The 18,573-nt window shown below is 43.1% G+C and overlaps 1 protein-coding gene across 1 annotated transcript; it reads right to left on the bottom strand.

Moving 5' to 3' along the window:
* Nucleotides 1–14,391: 14,391 nt before the first annotated feature.
* rpl7 (ribosomal protein L7) lies at nucleotides 14,392–17,832 on the bottom strand. The gene is made up of 7 exons (XM_083665414.1): nucleotides 17,742–17,832; nucleotides 17,093–17,192; nucleotides 16,703–16,869; nucleotides 16,313–16,450; nucleotides 15,823–15,932; nucleotides 15,134–15,350; nucleotides 14,392–14,530 (listed from the first exon to the last, which is right to left on the bottom strand). The coding sequence occupies exons 1-6, from the start codon at nucleotides 17,753–17,755 to the stop codon at nucleotides 15,142–15,144; spliced, it is 738 nt and encodes a 245-aa protein (XP_083521540.1). The 5' UTR covers nucleotides 17,756–17,832; the 3' UTR covers nucleotides 14,392–14,530; nucleotides 15,134–15,141.
* Nucleotides 17,833–18,573: the final 741 nt, after the last annotated feature.

Raw genomic sequence — 18,573 nt, 5'->3', positions numbered from 1 at the left:
TCGCTCTCTCTCTCTCTCTCTCTCTCTCTCTCTCTCTCTCTCTCTCTCTCTCTCTCTCTCCACAGAGTCCCCTCCCTCGAGTCTGTCACATAGGAGGAGATGCAGCGAACACAGGGAGAGGGAGGTGGAGAGTTGCAGGGTGTGTTTCCCTCTCTCCTGGTTTGTTGCTCACTTTCTCTCTCTCTCTCTCTCTCTCTCTCTCTCTCTCTCTCTCTCTCTCTCTCTCTCTCTCTCTTTCTCTCTCTGTCTTGCTCCCAGTCGTTCTCTCCAACTCTCTCTCTATTTTTGTCTCACTTTTACGTCTTCTGTTTTTTTGTTTCCCTGTTTCTCTCTCTCTCCTTTATCTCTCTTATTCTGTCCCTTTCGCTCTCTCTCTCTCTCTCCCTACTCCTGTAGTTTCTCAGTGGGTCAGGTCAGGTGCCAGGCTTGCCCAGCCAGTCTCTGCCACACCAGCCCCAGTCCCCAGCAAGGCAGCAGGAGGAATGTGAGGGATTGGCTGGGCTCCAGAAGTTAGCGCCTGGGGGCTACACTACAATCGCTACTGTGTAAAGACACCTCAGTTGTCACCATTTCTCTGTCTTTATCTCTCTCTCTCTCTCTCTCTCTCTCTCTCTCTGTGTCTCTCTCTCTCACTCCCTCTCTCTCTTTCTCACTCTGTCTGGTAGTGATCTCTTCACATCTCACAGGTGGTTCTCCCTTTTTCTTTACAAATGGGGATAGACCGAAGATGAAAATGCAAATGAGCACATTCCAGGTTAACATTTGGTAGTTAGTGGATGCTTTAGTACCTACATGGAGGACAAAAATACCTCAGGTTGGACCAGGTGAATACACAGTAACCAGGGACTCTTGAAATGTCTCAGGTTCCTGCTGGAATGAACCATTGACCCACAACACTTGACTCACTTTGGCTAGAAATAGGTACAACAGATTCCTTTGATACTTCTGCAAAGGCATTCGATACGTGTGCAGAGGCATGTCTGAGATAGTTCTAGAAGGTTCTTTAATTGCTTTATCTCATCAGGATAAGGCACATCAGTGTTGATGGGTTGATTTGTTATTTGAGGCTTTATTAGATCTGCAGTCACAACAACAGGAGGTAATGTAGCTAAGAGAGGTATGATTCACCTCTCCGTGTTGAGTTGCAAAGACTCTATGTACTTGGGAAACAAATATTAACAAAGTATGATCATAGCACTTGTCACAGTAGTGAATGTTATTATGAACATAGTTTGTCTATATCATCAAAGCTGTTCTGAGAGTCTGACCGGTTATATGGTCTATACCGTTATACAATATGGGGCTTTACACAATAAAGGGCCGACCTGAAACCATACTGTGCTGGCTCCGATATTATCCTTTAACAGTGCCATTCCAGTACAGGTCAGCTGGGGTCATTAACAGGTAAACAAGGGAGAAAAACAACACATTTGTTTTGCCAGCATTGCTCAGCCTCAGCCCTTTCCTCAGGCATGGGGAAATAATTCCTCCTAATAAGTCCTCTGCAGGGAGCGTCGTCCAGCCCAGTTCAGCCTGGAATGAGGCCTCCTGGTCCAGCGGCGGGATGAAGGGGGGAGATTGGGAATATTACAGAGAATTATCCTTCCCCCTCTCCGGAGAACCAGGTCTTTGCGAGCGGAGGGGGGTATACCTCGGATCCTTTGATTCTTCCCCGCACCATGGAGCAGGCAGGTCAAGCGACAGTAACAGCCTTCATCTTCATCATCCTCATCATCATCATCGTCATGAACCCAGTTTGACTTCTGGGTTAATCATGTACAGTACATTTGTTTTAGCCATGTATGTTGTTCCAAAAGTGATCTAGACGTTAGAGTTATAACACTGTTTGAAGTCTAGCACAGTAACAATCCTATAACACATAACAGTCATTGATAACACATACAATACAAATTATTAGACAAAGTGTATCACTCTTGATGTGAGAGAATCAAGTCGGATGGAATTGTCCATTTCTCTTTCACACATGAAGGGTTAAACTGTGACCGTTACCCACCCTGCAGTGGGTTATTGTTCTGTTGGAACATACCACCCTCAATGACCCAATATTGACCCATCCTACCAAAATGGACGACAAATGCTGTTAGTTTTTCTATTGTGTGTGAGAAAGGGGTGGGATTTCTAAAACACGATTAAAGTAGTTCAAGACAAATATACAATGGATATTAAAGAATGATTCATTTTGGACTGAACAATGGTTGGTGTTTCAGGGGGATATCCTACTGCAGTATCTCACTCAGGCGGATGTGGGTTGAGGAGAGGAGCAGGCATGTTGGAAATCAAAGCGTGTGTGTTTTACCTGACAAGTTTTACCTGTGTTTTACCTGACAAGTTTTACCTGTGTTTTATCTGACAAGCCCCTAACCCTGGACCTCTTGCCCCTGTCAAAGACAATCAGCCCTCAGTCTGTAATACCCTCCCTCTAGAGCAGTGTTTTTGCACGGCAGGGGTGTGTGTCTGACAGAGGTTAAGTATTCAGTTAAGACATGACATCCCATGACACGGTACCTCCGGTCTGACGAAGTGTTGAGCAAATATGTGTGTTTGTTGTCTTTACTTTTCTGTCACTATATTGGGGTCATGTCAGCGCCCAGGTTCAACAGTTCCTGACTTCACCTCCTGATGTTCTCTCTCTCTCTCTCTCTCTCTCTCTCTCTGTGTGTGTGAGTGTGCGTGTGTGCATGTGTGCAAGCAAGCACGACTTCAAGACAAAACAAGATAAACAGAACTTATGACACACACATCATTGTCTGATGGTCCATTATCACATGTTATTTTATCTAGTGTTGGCTCAGGGAGACGTGAACGTTTGGCCAGGAATATCTGTTACGGCTCCAACATCATGGAACATGAACCCTGTGCCTAGAGGGCTCTGAGAGTTCTTATGAATTTAATTTGAGCATGACTGATGTTGAAGTCAGTTATTGAAAAAGTAAAGGGTCACTATGCTCTTTAGTTGTGGGTACAAAACACCACTCCATGTCTCTTTCCTCGCTGTTATGGTCCAGATAAGCAAAGTTCTTTGGGGGGGGGGGGGTGTACAAGGTTGGAGGGAAGGACGGAGATACAGAGAGGTATGGGGGGACAGGGTGAGAGAAAGAGAAATTAAGGGGGGAGAGAGAGAAAGGAAGAGACAGAGAGAGTACAGGGGGGGGGGGGCAAGGGAGAGAGAGAGAGAGAGGAGGGGGGTGGGGGTGAAGAATGCAGGATGACAGTGAGCATGCCTCAGCCCCCTGTGTTGGCTGTCGAGGAGACAGCAGAGGAGCACGGTCGCTCCCAGCGCCATCTCGTCTGCATGGGGAATCCAAACAGTCCCAGTCCCCATGGTAACTACTGACCTGGGTTACTACGGTAACAAATCATTTGGTTACACACCAATAGAGGATTTGGATATAGAGGGAGACAGGCCTAGACAGGGAGTGAGACAGGACTAGACATGGAGGGAGACAGGACGAGACAAGGAGTGAGTCAGGACTAGACAGGGAGTGAAACAGGTCTAGACAGGGAGTGAGACAGCACTAGATAGGGAGTGAGACAGGATTAGACAGGGAGTGAGACATACAAGCTTACAAGAAATTGCTCTTGTGGCACTAAATGTAACCTTATTCTGTAATTCTGTTATTCTTTTTGAAGATGGATCCCCTCTTTGAAGGTGACCTGGCTGTCTGGGACACTCTGACAGTCACAGTGTGATCCACAGTGTGGTGATGATGTGAGCACTGACCAGCATCCATGGTCCCTGAACCTCTCTCTCTCCCCCCCCACCACCACCACCACCCCCCCCCCCCCCCCACCATCACCACCACCACCACCACCACCCACCTACCCCATTGTTGCTCTCCCTTTTTCTCAATAACTCTCTTTCATTCTCTCCCACTTCTCTGTCTCTCTCCTTTCCTCCCTCTCTCACAGTGAGATACTGTACAGTGTTACCATCCTCTTATGCCACTTAGACACATCATCTATTTATACTCCACCTCTCCCACATGAATCACACAGAGAGAACGACTCTCTGTCCTCCTTACCTCAGAATGGTTCCAAGACTGACTGTACCTTTTACTGTTAAATCTAAAACATGAGTTACAAGGCCTTGACACACATTGAACCTGTCTTCTCGAAGATTTAGAGTCCTGGGTAATTGGATGTAGCATGTTTTTTCTCCCCCTGATGCGTACAGTGGTGTGGGTGTGTTATGAATGAAGGCCTTTGTCCAGTGTTATCTGGTGAATTTACTGATGTCTTTAACTTCCTCTCAGTCTGTGTACTTTTCTGTTCTCTGTTAAGTTTTTTTTAGCCCTTGATGGCTAAATGCGCTTCCTTTCTATGAATGTATTGCCATTAGTCCCTGCAATAAAACCTATATGTGTGTGCTTCTGCTGCTGTGTTCATTTGAGTCAGTCATTAAATTCCCATTTCAATACCCATTTGTCTCAGCTGGTCATGAGGAACATTCGTTATGAGTCAGTGAGTGAGTAAGAAACCAGGGAGTTGTCTTGTGGATGTTTGTCTTGGCAAGTAACAGCTTACACAGAGTAGGTGTGGGTCCAACGAGGTGTGAGGGGTCTGTTTTGTTATGGTAGCTCTCTGGTTACTCTCTCTGTATTATGGATGACATGAAGCCTGAATACTGCTTTATTAAAGCCACGTCAGGGCTGACATGATGAAGAACACAAACTCTATGGGGGGCAGCCATACACGGTTATGGGGGGGATGGGGGCCAGCTTTGGTGTGTGTGTGTGTGTGTGTGTGTGTGTGTGTGTGTGTATGGTTGTTGTTTTGATGAACATTAAAGATATAAAACTAAGATTGGGACAGGAAGAGAGACAGAGTACAGTGGGCCAGTTTGGAGCTGATGATCTGAAAGCTAAAACAACTTCACTATTGCCCCAGGTCATACCCTCTATTCTGATCTTTCCGGTGATCTTTCAGCATTACAGCCCCAGTACTGGATGAGTCATACAGGAATACATACTGTACCTCCCGTTAATGAGCCTCCATCAATTACCACTAATGACCGTCAGTTATATTATGGATGAGCACCCCTTCACCTAGAGAAGGGCATGGCTATGTTTTAGAGATGAGAGCCTGAGGCTCTGCTTATGATCATGTGGTCCAATGATGAAGGGCTTTCCTGCGCCGTTCTAGACCGCCGAGTCCCTAGCCTGCATCATTTCTCATCTATCGATCATCCACACTGATGTGGATCGCCACCGCAGTTCAACACGTGTGTGTAAATCAACATGCTAGCGTAAGCGTGTTCAGGTGACACGCACACTAAGAGGTATGACCCATGCCTCTTAGAGAGGTGAAATGATAGGGCTTATCTCAGGGCTTAATTAAAGGCTATTGACGCACATCCATCATCTTACTCTCTATCAATCACCATCCAGGGTGGGTGGCAGAGGGCATCATCAGCCAGGTCATATCTCATCCCTATGGTATGTGTGTGTGTGTGTGTGTGTGTGTGTGTGTGTGTGTGTGTGTGTGTGTGTGTGTGTGTGTGTGTGTGTGTGTGTGTGTGTGTGTGTGTGCGTGTGTGTGTGCGTGTTTGAGTGTATCTAAAAAAAAATATTATTCCAAGAACAAAGGGTGAAAGAGTCATTATGAGTTGATTAACCTGCCTGCGTAGGGATATGAATTCACTCAGCACTATTTCCTTAAGATAACCTTACCCCCAAAACTCCTGCAGGTGATGGAACTACAGAGGGAAGGAAGAGACTGTAAATCTCATTAGCATTCTTCTCTCCTGCTCATGTAGCTGCTTGCGTGTTGTTGGCAGATCTCCTCGTCACTCAGTGATGTTTTTATTGCTGGCAACAACAACAGCTAATCAAGAGGAGGGCCAATGTTGTATTTTGTTGCTGCTTGTAGAAACAAATTAACTTTTCAACATTTGGAGTATTTGCATAGTATGAATGAATAAAGAGCTGTATGTGGACCTTATATAGAATGTCTCCATATAAATGTGTCCCAATAGACAGAGGACCAAGATATAACCACCTGTGTATATAGGTTGTGAGGCAATAAACCATGTTCCCATAGTTATGAGCATGGTTGTGTTTATATGGAGCGGAAGACAAAGGTTTGACCCTTCAGTGCCCTGCTTAAATACATACTGCAGGACCAGCAGCTACTATTCACATGTCCCCTTATTTGTTCAATTATTTGCTTTTGATTAGCGTGAAACGATTTCCTTTTTTTACAAGGCCCTTCAAGGGGCTTACACACTTGTTTTACAACAGAGGAGACAGAGCTTATCAGTCAATCTGTTCTACCCTTTTATCAGTAAAGAGTTTTTCGGTGTTGTCTAGAGCTTTATACGTGGCATAATTTCCACAGAGATAGAAGCCAAGTGGATGTGGATTGTAGGACACTCAAATCATTCACTAGATATAACTAACAGCTTGTGCAACATCGTTTGTCAGAGAGAAAGGGTTGTGGATAACAATTAGTAAAAGTAAGAATGTGACACTCCTCGTTGTGGAGGTGAAGGATATTGATCTACAGACCCCTAGTCTAGTGAAGGATATTGATCTACAGACCTCTAGTCTAAACGGGCGCTGCTATTTTACACCCGTGCACCTTTATGTTTTTTAGCCAAAGTCGGGCTCTTTTGATTCAAGGCATTGGCATGGTTCTAATTTGGCAGGCCTTGCAGGCTGCATTCTCAGATCCCTGCTGATTGGAGGGGAGACTGGCTCCACGTCAAGTCAGGTGAAACACAGCATGGCTGTTCTTCACTTGTTGTGGTCAGTCTGGGAAACGCTTCTCCAGTCTCCCCCCCCCCCCCTGCTTCTGTAACATGACCACTTCACTAAAGAGGCTGATAACCAGGCTGTTATTGAAAAAGGAGAATCGGTTCTCAATGGTTTGTCTTGCTAATTGAGTGTTAAGATTGGTTTCTGTTGAGTGGCTCTCATGCTTGTATGCCAGTTGCTCTCACTGTCTTGCCAACACACTGTATGCAGGCACTGACCAGCATACAGAGCATGTGTGTGAACCTTATGTGTATTCTCATCCTTGATCATTTGGATTGAATACTGTGTATTGCTATCATATACATAATCTCTACATCAGTGGAGGCTGGTGGAGGGAGAAATCAGAAGATGGGCTCATTGTAATGCATGGGGCTCGTCCTCCGATTTCTACCTCCACCTGCCTCCACTGCTCTATATACAGTACATCATATACAGTATATTTCAAAATCATCAAATAAAAATAACACTTGGTGAGTTTCTCCCCACCAGCCACACAGGCCCTGGTTGCAAGGTTGGACTGAGCTGAGCTGAAATGATAAACCACTTGTGGTCAAGTCCCAGCACAGTTCTTATTAATGGTCTCTTTGTTTACTGTTTGTTTCAGGTCATTTTGTTTGACTACACTTGAAAGGAAGGGTAAACCCTGGGAGAAGAGAGAGACCCAGCCTCCACTTGCACCTGAATACAGTCCCTTCACTTAGCTTGAATAAGGGGATGGCTCTCTGTTTCTAGGTCAGTGCAAGTCCCTGAAATACACACCTTACAGTACAGGGGAGAGAGGAACACAATGACTATGTCTAATGTCTAACTTTGTTACAGTACTTGTTACAGACAAGCTGTAGTTGAAGCATGAATACAGCTATTTATAGAGTATTCAAACATGTGACCTTAGTTATGTAAATAACTTTTCAAGGAGAAGCTCTGTCGTGCTATTTGACTTGATGGAAGAGTTTCATCGCCTACATTTTGTCACACAGACATAAAAGTTAAAAGCCTTGATCTTTCCCTTTAAAGCCTTTCAAATGATCAGAAGCCATGATCTGTCACTGTCCAGACCATTAGCCTCAAGCAAAATTACCTCAGTGACTGACTGGAGTATCTGCCTCTCCATCTGACTGCCTCAGAGCCAGTCATGTGGCCATCTTGGCTCTGTTTCTGGATGCCTTGGCCATAATGACAGGCAGTGAGTGAAACTGAGAGTGACTTTATTGGAGAGTTGATGCACATGATAGGTCAGCGGGGCCAGACAGATGGCATCACCTGAAGATCTAACAGTAATCCTTTGTTGGCCTTCGCCTGAGATGCGTTGATCTCAATCCAAGCGAGACATGAAGGACTTCATGTTATGACAACATTGTGCTCACAGAAGAGCCAAACCATAGGGGTTTGTATGCTTGTGGATTAATAGCGGGCTGTATCTCACATTCTACTTTTGCTCTCTCTCTGTTGTTGGGGCTACTTACTATCATCATACCTATATCACAGTCATTTGATTTTCCTCAGATACTTTTCAGATCATACTGCATTCCTTTCCCTTTTGAGGAATGCAAACAGCATATCATGTCCTTTGTTGAACATTCTAATGAATGACTTCACATGGTTACTCATTGAACTGTCAAACAACTCACTCCTAAAAGGATAAGGAGGATAGGGAAACTGAACAGGCGTAGGTCAGCGGAAGCTCGTACAACATACAGTAGGCCAGTGTTTAAAAGGTTCATGTACATTATGAATCCTAGACTCTAAACACCTGTGTCTCCTTACCTTAAATCATTTTCATCTATGTTGACTTTTGTGAATCATCTGAATTCTGAGGGAAAAAGATTACAGTTTTCTGATTGAGACATTCTTGTTCTAAGGCATGATGGGACTGTGGAGGTGTTAGTGTGTGCCAGTCATTAGTCTCTCCTCCAGTGCCTCTCGGCCAAGTCTGTGGTTCTGCTGATGGCAGGTGTAGATTCTGGCACCAAACCCACTGTCAATTATCCTCCCTAACAGACATCAATATGTCAAGAGGATTTCTACTGCTTCTGAGAAATCAGTTTGATATCTTTAACCACTGTCATACATCTCAATATAATTCAGAACGTTTTAATCATGCCTCTTTGCTGTTTGTACACAAACATTGATGACATAAGAGAGATGGGAGACTACTGTGCACGATTCAGACGTGTAATAGGGGTAATTCCAAGACCCTAGTTTGGGTTGCCAAACACACGGCTGGGGAACGAGATTGGGCAGACAACTTTTTTTTTCACTCTACCAGGTTAATTCAATTATATAACAATATACCATAGAAAGACTACAAAAGTTACACAACTGACAGCATGAACTGTTCAATGTCTCCATGTGATTCTCACTCCAGTTCACCCAACTCAAAACAGATACAATAGAGTATGAGTGCCCTCATTGTTCAGTACAATGACCATCTATTCAGTGACATAAAATGCACCCTATGTTGCAACAAAACAATGTAGATGGTGGGAATAGGGCACATTCCGTGATCTGTGGGAATGATTTTGTGTACTGTATGGAATGCAGACTGAATGTGATTCCTCATTCAGTGTAATATGTTACAACCCTGACAGGCCTCAAATGTTGCTAGGTAAAACTTGTATCATAGACTCATAGAATATTACATTGACCAAAGCTGTTTATCTATGATTATGTTTATCTATGATTATATTAACTGTTTATCTATGATTATATTATCTACATTTCTAATTTGGAATGTTATCTTTGCCTCTCTTTCAATCCAATAATCCATATACACTCACTACACACTTTATTAGGAACACCTGTACACCTTCTCATGGTGGAGGAACACCTGTACACCTTCTCATGGTGGAGGTGGTGTAATGGTGTGGGGAATGTTTTCTTGGCACACTTTGGGTCCGTTAATACCAATCAAAATTCATTGCTTGAATGCCACAGTCTGAGAGTTATTTGAGTACTGTTGCTGACCATGTGCATCCCTTCATGGCCACAATTTACCCATCTTCTAAAGGCTACTTCCATCATGATAATGCACCATATCACAAAGCAAAAGTCGTCTCAAACTGGTTTCATGAACATGACAATGAGTTCAGTGTTCTTCAGTGGCCTGAATCCAATAGAACACCTTTGGGATGTGGTAGAATGGGAGATTCACAGCTTGAAGGTGCACCTGAAAAATCTGCATGAATTGCGTGATGCAATCATGTCATCATGGACCAGAATCTCAAAGGAATGTTTCCAACATCTTGTGGAATCAATGCCACGAAGAATTGAGGCAGTTTCAAGAGCAAAGGGAGGCCCTACCCAGTATTAGTATAGTGTTCCTAATAAAGTGTTTAGTGAGTGTAGTTTCTCTATTGGATTTAGTAGGATTGCAGAATGACAACGACAAGTAGCAAACAAGTATTTGTTTAATTCCAGGAAGACAGTAGGGGTTTGCCGAAACAGGATACAATAATGATAGCTGTTGGTTTAAGTTTAGCATTGTCATTTTGTATAAATACACATTTGGTTATAGGTTAGAGACACAACTTGCAACAACAGGAGAATTTCTGGAATTCTTTCATAATACTGCACACACACCACACAGTAAGACATAAGTATCACACAAATGATAACCTGAGTTTCGTGCAGGAATGTAACATTCAACATTTGAGGCATTCAAGTCAGGAATCAACTCCCCCCACATTCTGTACTGAACATTCACAATGTTGAGTGACATACTGCTATCACATAGCGGCAACACGCTACGTTAGAATTAAATACACATTCAAAAAACAGTTGATGATATCCTAAATGTTGTTTTATTTTGATCAGATGGCTTTGGCACAACATCTGAGGTCATGAACCTTGGCCCCTGGTTTCTCTCATTGGCTAATAGACTGGTCAGGACTCTTGTTTCTTGCTCTTCTTGAGCTTCTTGATCTTTTCCTGCCTCACCGTCTCCCCCTCCAGAGAGGAAATTTCAGACAGCCTCTGGACAAACGAGGCTGGCGCACCGCTCACAGGGTCTGGATAAGTCTGGTCTGGAGAAACACAGAGAGAAGATAACACTAGGTTACAATATACAATTGTTACACTCACTGAGTTGTTGCCAATGCTAGCTTGCAACATTGTAGAAAATGGAAGAAAACCTGAAGGAAAAACTGTGGCGAGGCTTCACTCATTTCAAAGGGGTTTGTAGCACCTTTGTAGCTACTTTTTGTCCCAGGCTTTCCAAACTAAGTCTGGTCTCAACGAGGTTTGGGTTAAGTCAATCAGAGCATCTGTGTACAGCTGGGCTGGAAAGCAAACAATACATAAGTAGCATTGATACCCTTAGGCCCTATAAACTGACAGGACATGGACAGGAAGGGGGCTCACACCTCGAGCATCTGCAACCAAAACAAACCCTAACCCAAAGAAAACAAACACTGAATGAACCAGAACACACAGGATAGAGGTAGGCTAGGAAACAAAGCAGTGGGTGCTCAAAACTCAACACATGCACACGCACATGAACACACACACACACACACACAAACACACACACTGTGTTAGAGTTAGAGACAGGGCAATAGCCTCCTGCCACAGACAGACAAGACAAGCTGTCAGGAAGCACTCCTCCTCTCTCCACAAAGCCCCCTGTCCTGTTCTGTTCCATAAGAGCATTCAGGTGATGGACAGAACACTGCGCAACAATGAGGAGTGGGACCCACAGTGCTTGTTTGAGGAAGGCACTGTCTGAAAAGAAGCTTTATTTGTTTGTTCTAAATCAATGTCATACACACCTGTACCCGGTTGAATGCTGGGTAGACCAAAGAGCTGTCTCCTGTGCTGCAGAGGTGTCTGGTCTGGCAGGTTAAGCCTTCATCAAACATCATAGAATGTACCATACACTCTTATGAGGGCAGTGGGTCCGTGGATATCCTGAGGCAATAAGTCAACTTACTTTTTTGATTAGCTCCTATTGTGAACGGGCTGCAGGTTCGATTATTCACTCTCTGTCTGGGGAAATAAAAAAGAGAACAGAATGGAATCAGAATGCCACAAAAGACTAAAGAAAGAAAATAATTCAATTTCTAATGCTGTGGTACTTGTGTTTGTAGCCATCGATTGAGAATGGGTGTCTTCCATTGAGTGAGATGGCAGAAGGTAGCAGAATGGCTGGCCCTGAAGTAAGATCATACCCCTCATAAGACCTGGAAATTAGAATGATCTGTTAGAAAAAGATGTTGCCGACGGCATTGCCCAAATAGGGAAAACTTTCCAGCTGAGTGCTATACATAGACTTTAAAAAAATAAATAAAAGAGAAATCATTTTGAAAACCTGAGCTTTTACAACTGTCAGATCAGAGGTAATGAACTATAAATTGCGATCAGCTAGGCCAGGGCTTGGCTCTCTCATTGTTTTACATGGGCATTGGCATAATATAATTGCTAATCTCCTGCAGTGCAGCTTCTGAAATGTGAGTTATGGACAGTGCTGTTGAGCCACTGGATTAATGGGATAGCTGAAATATTCATAATAAGCTGCTTACGCCAGGGTGAAAGGCCGAGCAGGGCCGTGGGAAAGCTCTTTGCGGAGGGCGTAGCGGTGCAGGTTGGCAGACCTGTGCATCTGGTAGTCCCGTGGCAGTGGAGGGATGAAACCGCTGGGTCTGGGGAGCCTCTCATCTGGGGGTAGAGTGAGAGGAAACTCAGATAAATACAGGAATGGAGCTGAGGTTATAGAATGTAGCCTATGGTTAAGGCAACAGCTTAAAAAGCTAATTTTCTACAACCATCTGCTAATGTTCAATGAGTACAAGGTGAAACATGAGAGGTTAACTACTATTGGCCACGCAGTTGTTTGTTTTTTGCAATTTACTAGTGCTTTGGAATATCATGTTATGGAATTCAAGTTCAACCATATTTCATATTGAGCGGCTTGGGACTTTACAAATCATGCATGTACCAAGTGCGCCATCTACTGGCTTGATTATGTAGTGACAACCTACTAAGCACACTGCCTACGTTTTCCATGTCTGGTCAAAATACTGTATTAGAAAACTGAATACCTCTGAAATCATACTTGGAAAACATCCCGTCATTCTTCCATTTCTTATCAAACAGAAAGTGTCTCCCGCTGTCCTCGTTGACATTGTTATCTGACCCAAGTCTGGCTAGAGAGGTGTCATCTCTGGTCATGAGAGTGGACCTGGCCAGGTACATAAAAGACAAACAGCTCATATTATTGGCTTTGACAAAACAAATTTAAAAAAACAACATGTATAATGTAAATGTGTAGAATTGTTTGAATGTAAATGAAATTGAAATCAGACGAACTGAAATTATTATACATGTTCTTTGTGGACTTACCCTTCTACAATACAGGTGGAATCCAAAGCTTTACCATCCCTTGAGTCTGCAATTCCAAAATAGGAAGGCATGTTTCTAGAGGCCTGATGTACACATTAAGTTGCTGGGGGTTCTAATGCTGTTGCCAACTGTGTTGGCTACTGTAAAAGTTCAAGATCAGATTGGGATTGGACAAGCTACAATACACATTTCATCATGATGTTATACGGATACAAAGCACTATCAACAAGACCTGTGCAGTGCCATTGTCATGAGTAAAACGATCTTGATAGTGGTCTATAGTGACCCAATTTCTGCTGTGTATATGAATGCATGGCCATGGGCCAGATGGCAAGATCACTTTTGTTTCAAAATACTCACTGTTCTGAATCCCAGGATATTTTCTCCTTGTGTGGACATTTGGCTTGACCCCGGCGAGTCTCCCTACAGGTATTCTCATACTCGCATAATTACTATGTGCGAGAGCTCCATAATAACCTGGAACAAGCTGGGTGCAACCCGAGACGCCCTCGGAGAACTCCTTGGCAGTGGTCAGCGACACTGCGACCTGTAATGCCATCAACTTCGGACTTGTAATCGTGTGCATTACAGTATAATATTGAGGATGGCCAGAAACGAATGTAAACCTAAGAATCCATTGCACTGTCACGATCTTCTCACAATTGGCGAGGAATCGCCTCTGCAGCCTTAATATGCCAGCATTAACGGTGAGCTAATGCCCGCTAGCGGGAAAATATTAGCTATCCCCGTATTGAGTCGTGCCGTTGCCATAGCTACAGACGGCACACAGTAGGTGGCTAGACATTCAATTTTCTTGACGAGTCATTGTAGATCGTATACACGCCCTGACTTCAATCAGTTTAGTCAGTGATGCATTTCATGAATTTTTAAAAGACTATAAAAAAAATAAAAAATAAAAAAAAAGGTAATGTTTGAACTGATATAGTTAAGTCATGAACCTGCTGCCGCTTAAGTCCAATGAGTTTGGCAAACTAAACTGCAAATATACACTAACCTGCAGCCCCCAACCCCATCAATTAATCCAGCATGTTCCTTCAAACGATCCCTCAGAACCCATATTTTTAAACTTGCTTTTAGTCCTTTAACATTTGTTTTTACTCACTGTTTATTTACCCATCTGTTCTTCCCTCCATGGAATACAGGGTCTTTGATAAGTACTGAGAAAAGCGCTATACAAACTAAATGCATAATTATTGCGACTGTAGCTTGATGTCATTATGGGACCAACATAGATCACATGTACAGAAAAGGAACCCATGGGTAGTCCCACCACCCCACACAAGATGGCGCTATCATATAACAAACATTGACCACCAATTGCTTATGGAAGACAACAAAAAGTTTTTGATGTTTTTTTTATTTTTATTGTACAGACTTGACAGAATCCCGTGAAAAATCTGAAAGAGAAATACAACAATTAGATGCGAGAACATTAGACAACACCTTCTACTCCAATAAAACTGTCATAAATAAATGTCAGCTGACATAAGACTACAGGTTTTGCATCACATGCAGCACTTTTTGGAGATTCAAATTAACTATGGTACATGTAGCCGTGTTCTTATTCTATTAAGAGATGTCAGACACAGATAGGTGCCAAGTACAAATTAATGAACCCAGAAAGTTAAAACTGTGGAATTCACCAGTAGCATATAACCCAAGGTTTAATTCTAACCAGTTTTTGGACACTTCTAACTCAATCTTTGCACTGGCATAAAAGCTTTCTTGCTCTGACCCAGAGTGAAAAATCCATATTGGTATGTTCAGATTGTCAGCAGCAAAAAAGAGAAGACATGATCAATGTGACACAGGACATAGGTCTGGGCATGACCAGTGTGGGAAAGCTCGTCACAATTTTAGTTATGGTAATGCAGAGTTTGAGGATGCATTCTCACACCCCCCTCCCATACTTTTGCCATTGAGCACCAATTGAACACCTTCCTTTAAGGCAGCTGTTGACAATCTGAGCAAACCATAAGAGGCTAGACATTCAATCTTACCATGGTAACTAGTTCATCCTCCTGATCATTCTGTTGATCTGGTCCTCCCTGTTGCCAGCATCGCCTCCTTCCACAAAGTGTGTGGTCTTCTTGTTCATGCCTCCACGAGGGGATGACAGCTTGAAGGGCCACAGGAAGTTGTTGGCGGGCTTGAAGTTCTTTCCAACTGTGTAGATCTCGTGGATCAGGTCCTCAACGCAGATGATGCCATATTTCCCTGAAGGGATAGGTCACAGTGAGAATATAACATCTGTGTTTTTCACAGGCAGAAGTGTGTACCAGTGTCACTCTTTCAGCTGTAAAGTGCCAGTAGTTCTGTAATGTGGTTTCAGACAAATTGGCTTATTTTCAGATCTGTTTCACCATGTTCGATAAGATGGGGAAAAAAGTTTTGAGCATCATTAACCACATTGTGCAGAACTTTGCACAAAATTGTCCCATCTTACTAAAGAGTGAAAAGGACACTTCCATGAAAGCAGGGAACCATCCCTTTACAAGTGCAATCTAAGTTTCTTTAGTGTCCTTTGGATGAAACAAATGATCTAAGGGTCAAGACACCAAACCTAGTTTTTTTTAAGTCAAGTGTGGACTGCACCTGCAAAGTCCCTGGTCCTTGGTTGATCGTTTTATTAGAAATGACACTAGATTGTGTCCTAGATACAGACCAAATGAGTAGAGTAAATCCATACCAAGGGCCTTCTCGACGAGGGCGTTGTCTGTGAGGGCAATGCGCTGCTTCTTCATCCTGCCATGGCCACGCTTGTAGATCAGCTCACGCACTGACTTGAGGTTGGGGTACCTGGGACAGAGCAGGTTACAGTCAGTGTGATTAGCCTCCACCCAAACACCAGTTGACCAGTGCCACAAACGAAAGTCTATACATCAGTTTCTTAGCCTTCAAATACCAGTGGTTTACTAATGTGGTTTCAGACAAATTGGCTTATTTTCAGATAAGTTTCACCATAGTCGATAAGATGGGGAAAAAAGTTTTGAGCATCATTAACCACATTGTGCAGAACTTTGATGAAGGGTACACAATCATTGCACCAACAGTTTAAAATTGTCCCGTAAAATTAAGTAATCTCACCAACTATCCAACTGAATAAACCAATAAAGAACCCCTAGGCCTCCGCTTTGCCCCCAAACAACTCCTCAAAAAGACGACATTGCCAGCCTTACCCCCATGCAATGTAGGGCTCGGCAATCCTCAGCATGTTGATGGAAGCCTTGTTCAGCTTGACGAACACACCATTGAAGATCTGACGGAGACGGAGGAGCTGGAGGACTTTGCGCACCTTGGGGCTGACACCGTTGATACTGGGAGAAACAAGGAGAGGGCCATAAGCTACAGCAATACATATACATGTCACTTGTTTTCCACAAAGAGATATCAAGTTCAATGTGGTTTCAGACTAAATTGGCTTATTTTTCAGATCTGTTTCACCATGGTCGTTAAGATGGGGAAAAAAGTTTGAGCATCATTAACCACAATGTCTACAATCTGGCAAAACTGGTGGCATAATCACCCTTCTCAAGCCAGCAGAAATGTAACAATTCAAACTCACTCACCCTCTGATCCTCATGACAAAGGCCAGTTTGGGCTCGGCTGGGACATAGTAGTTTCCAACCTTGCGGGCCATCCTGGACATGCGGATCTCACGCCTGTACATCTCCCTGTACTCCTTGTGATACTTCTCAGCCCTCTTGTAGATCAGTTTCCTGGTCACTTTGCGAGCCTGGTGATAGAAGTTATCGCGTGTGAGCACTGCAACTGGGAAAACCTCCATGAGCAGCATTGTTCTCACTATGCATGATAAATCCGGTCCAATGTTTACTAAACTGCAGGTTGATTGGTGCCGCCAATTCAATTTCCTCTTGTTATTCGACATGACAGTAATCGTATTGACTAGACAGTTATTCGGTACTTGCCACCTAGCTTCTGTATTCGCCCAACTTTACCTTTTTCTCAGCCAGCATCTTCTTGATGCGCATGGCCTTCATGGTGGCGAAGGCCTTTCGCCTTTTCAAAAGGCTCTCAGGGACCGCCGGAACCTTCTTTCTGTAATAGAGATACAACGCCGTGTCAGCTTCCTATAAGTGTCAAATCAACAATATTCCGCTGGACATAGTGAGGTTCTTTCCAAAACATAGCGAGCCGATTTTCCGATATCAAATAGGTTGCAGCAACGTCACCGCTACAATCCGGCTAGCTAGCCATTTAGCCAGATGAGAAACGTGAGTATGTCCATAGCACCACCGGCAGGGAACTAGTGTATCATAACAGTCTTTTGGGATGATTGTGGACACCTAACACCACAATAACTAGAAATATGTAATTCTCTACCTATTCCCGACATGTTCTTTATACTACAGGTTATGCATTTCGTTTGAAACATGTGCAAAAGATTTCCCAAGTCGGACTTGTTCAGCCGACAACCAGTCTACCAAATGTCTACAAATATCTTCAAATGGAAAACGAAATACTTCACACTACTAATTGAACTAAGATGTTTATTTTCTATAGACGACTTGTACGATAACAGATAACGTGGGATATACGTTTAATTGAAAGATGGGAATAGATTTTAGCAGAGCAAATATCACTCACTCTGCGTCCGCCATTGTGTCCACCGAGAAAGAGAATTTTCCTCTTGCGCATGTGTCAGTTAAAACATTTAGGCCCCTACTTGTTGTCTACTATAATGCCAGACTCGAGCGTGCATCAAGAATCCCTCTAAATAGATTGACCGCGCATAAACCAGTACAGTATATGTTCACAATAATATTGATGCGTTTCAGCATTATCGTCATGATACATGCACACTTTCCACAAACAAAATTAAAGAACAATTGAACTTTGCACATGGTGTTGAATTATTATTTCTCGTTACTTTAATTAGATTTTTTCTGGAGTTCTTACTTTATGATAATAGTATGCACACTGATGACATCCCACAACCGGACCTCAATGATTTACTAGATTTGGAAAATAACACAATTTACAAGTTATAACACAAGTTAAGTTTCTGAGGAATCAGAAATTAGCACATCAAGTGGGTGCAGCTGGTGGATGAGATGTGAGTTCTCCCCCTTCGGGTTTCTATAAAAGCGCTCTCAATCCAAACAATCTTGGTTCCCTTCTACTGGTAAAAACTTGGTGTGTAATGTCATTTAACGTTTTTCCTCATTTTACTTTCACATTGCATTTTCATTGTGGAACTGATAATCCTCCATACATTAATTAACTATTCACTATTAATCAGCGACGCAAAATTGTACTTAAAGCACTAGTCTGACGATGCTTTTTTCTTTTTATTTGTATTATTCCACAAAATTGGGGTCCTTGGTATTATTACATTTTTTGGCTTCTGTTATTAAATGTATAAATTCGATACGAGCCTATCCACTTTCATCTAGTGTGTCTTGGCACCTTTTTTCTA

Source organism: Argentina silus (assembly GCF_951799395.1).
Source record: "Argentina silus genome assembly, chromosome: 1".
NCBI lineage: Eukaryota > Metazoa > Chordata > Actinopteri > Argentiniformes > Argentinidae > Argentina > Argentina silus.
This window is presented reverse-complemented; position numbering and strand designations above follow the sequence as displayed.

Bases quoted from the DNA above. Each gene is read 5' to 3' on its own strand.
- rpl7 (XM_083665414.1), bottom strand. The intron at 16,870-17,092 runs GTAAAGTTGGGC...TTCTATCACCAG, and splicing joins AGATGCTGGCTGAGAAAAAG to GCTCGCAAAGTGACCAGGAA. The intron at 16,451-16,702 runs GTGAGTGAGTTT...TGTTTCTCCCAG, and splicing joins TTTGTCATGAGGATCAGAGG to TATCAACGGTGTCAGCCCCA.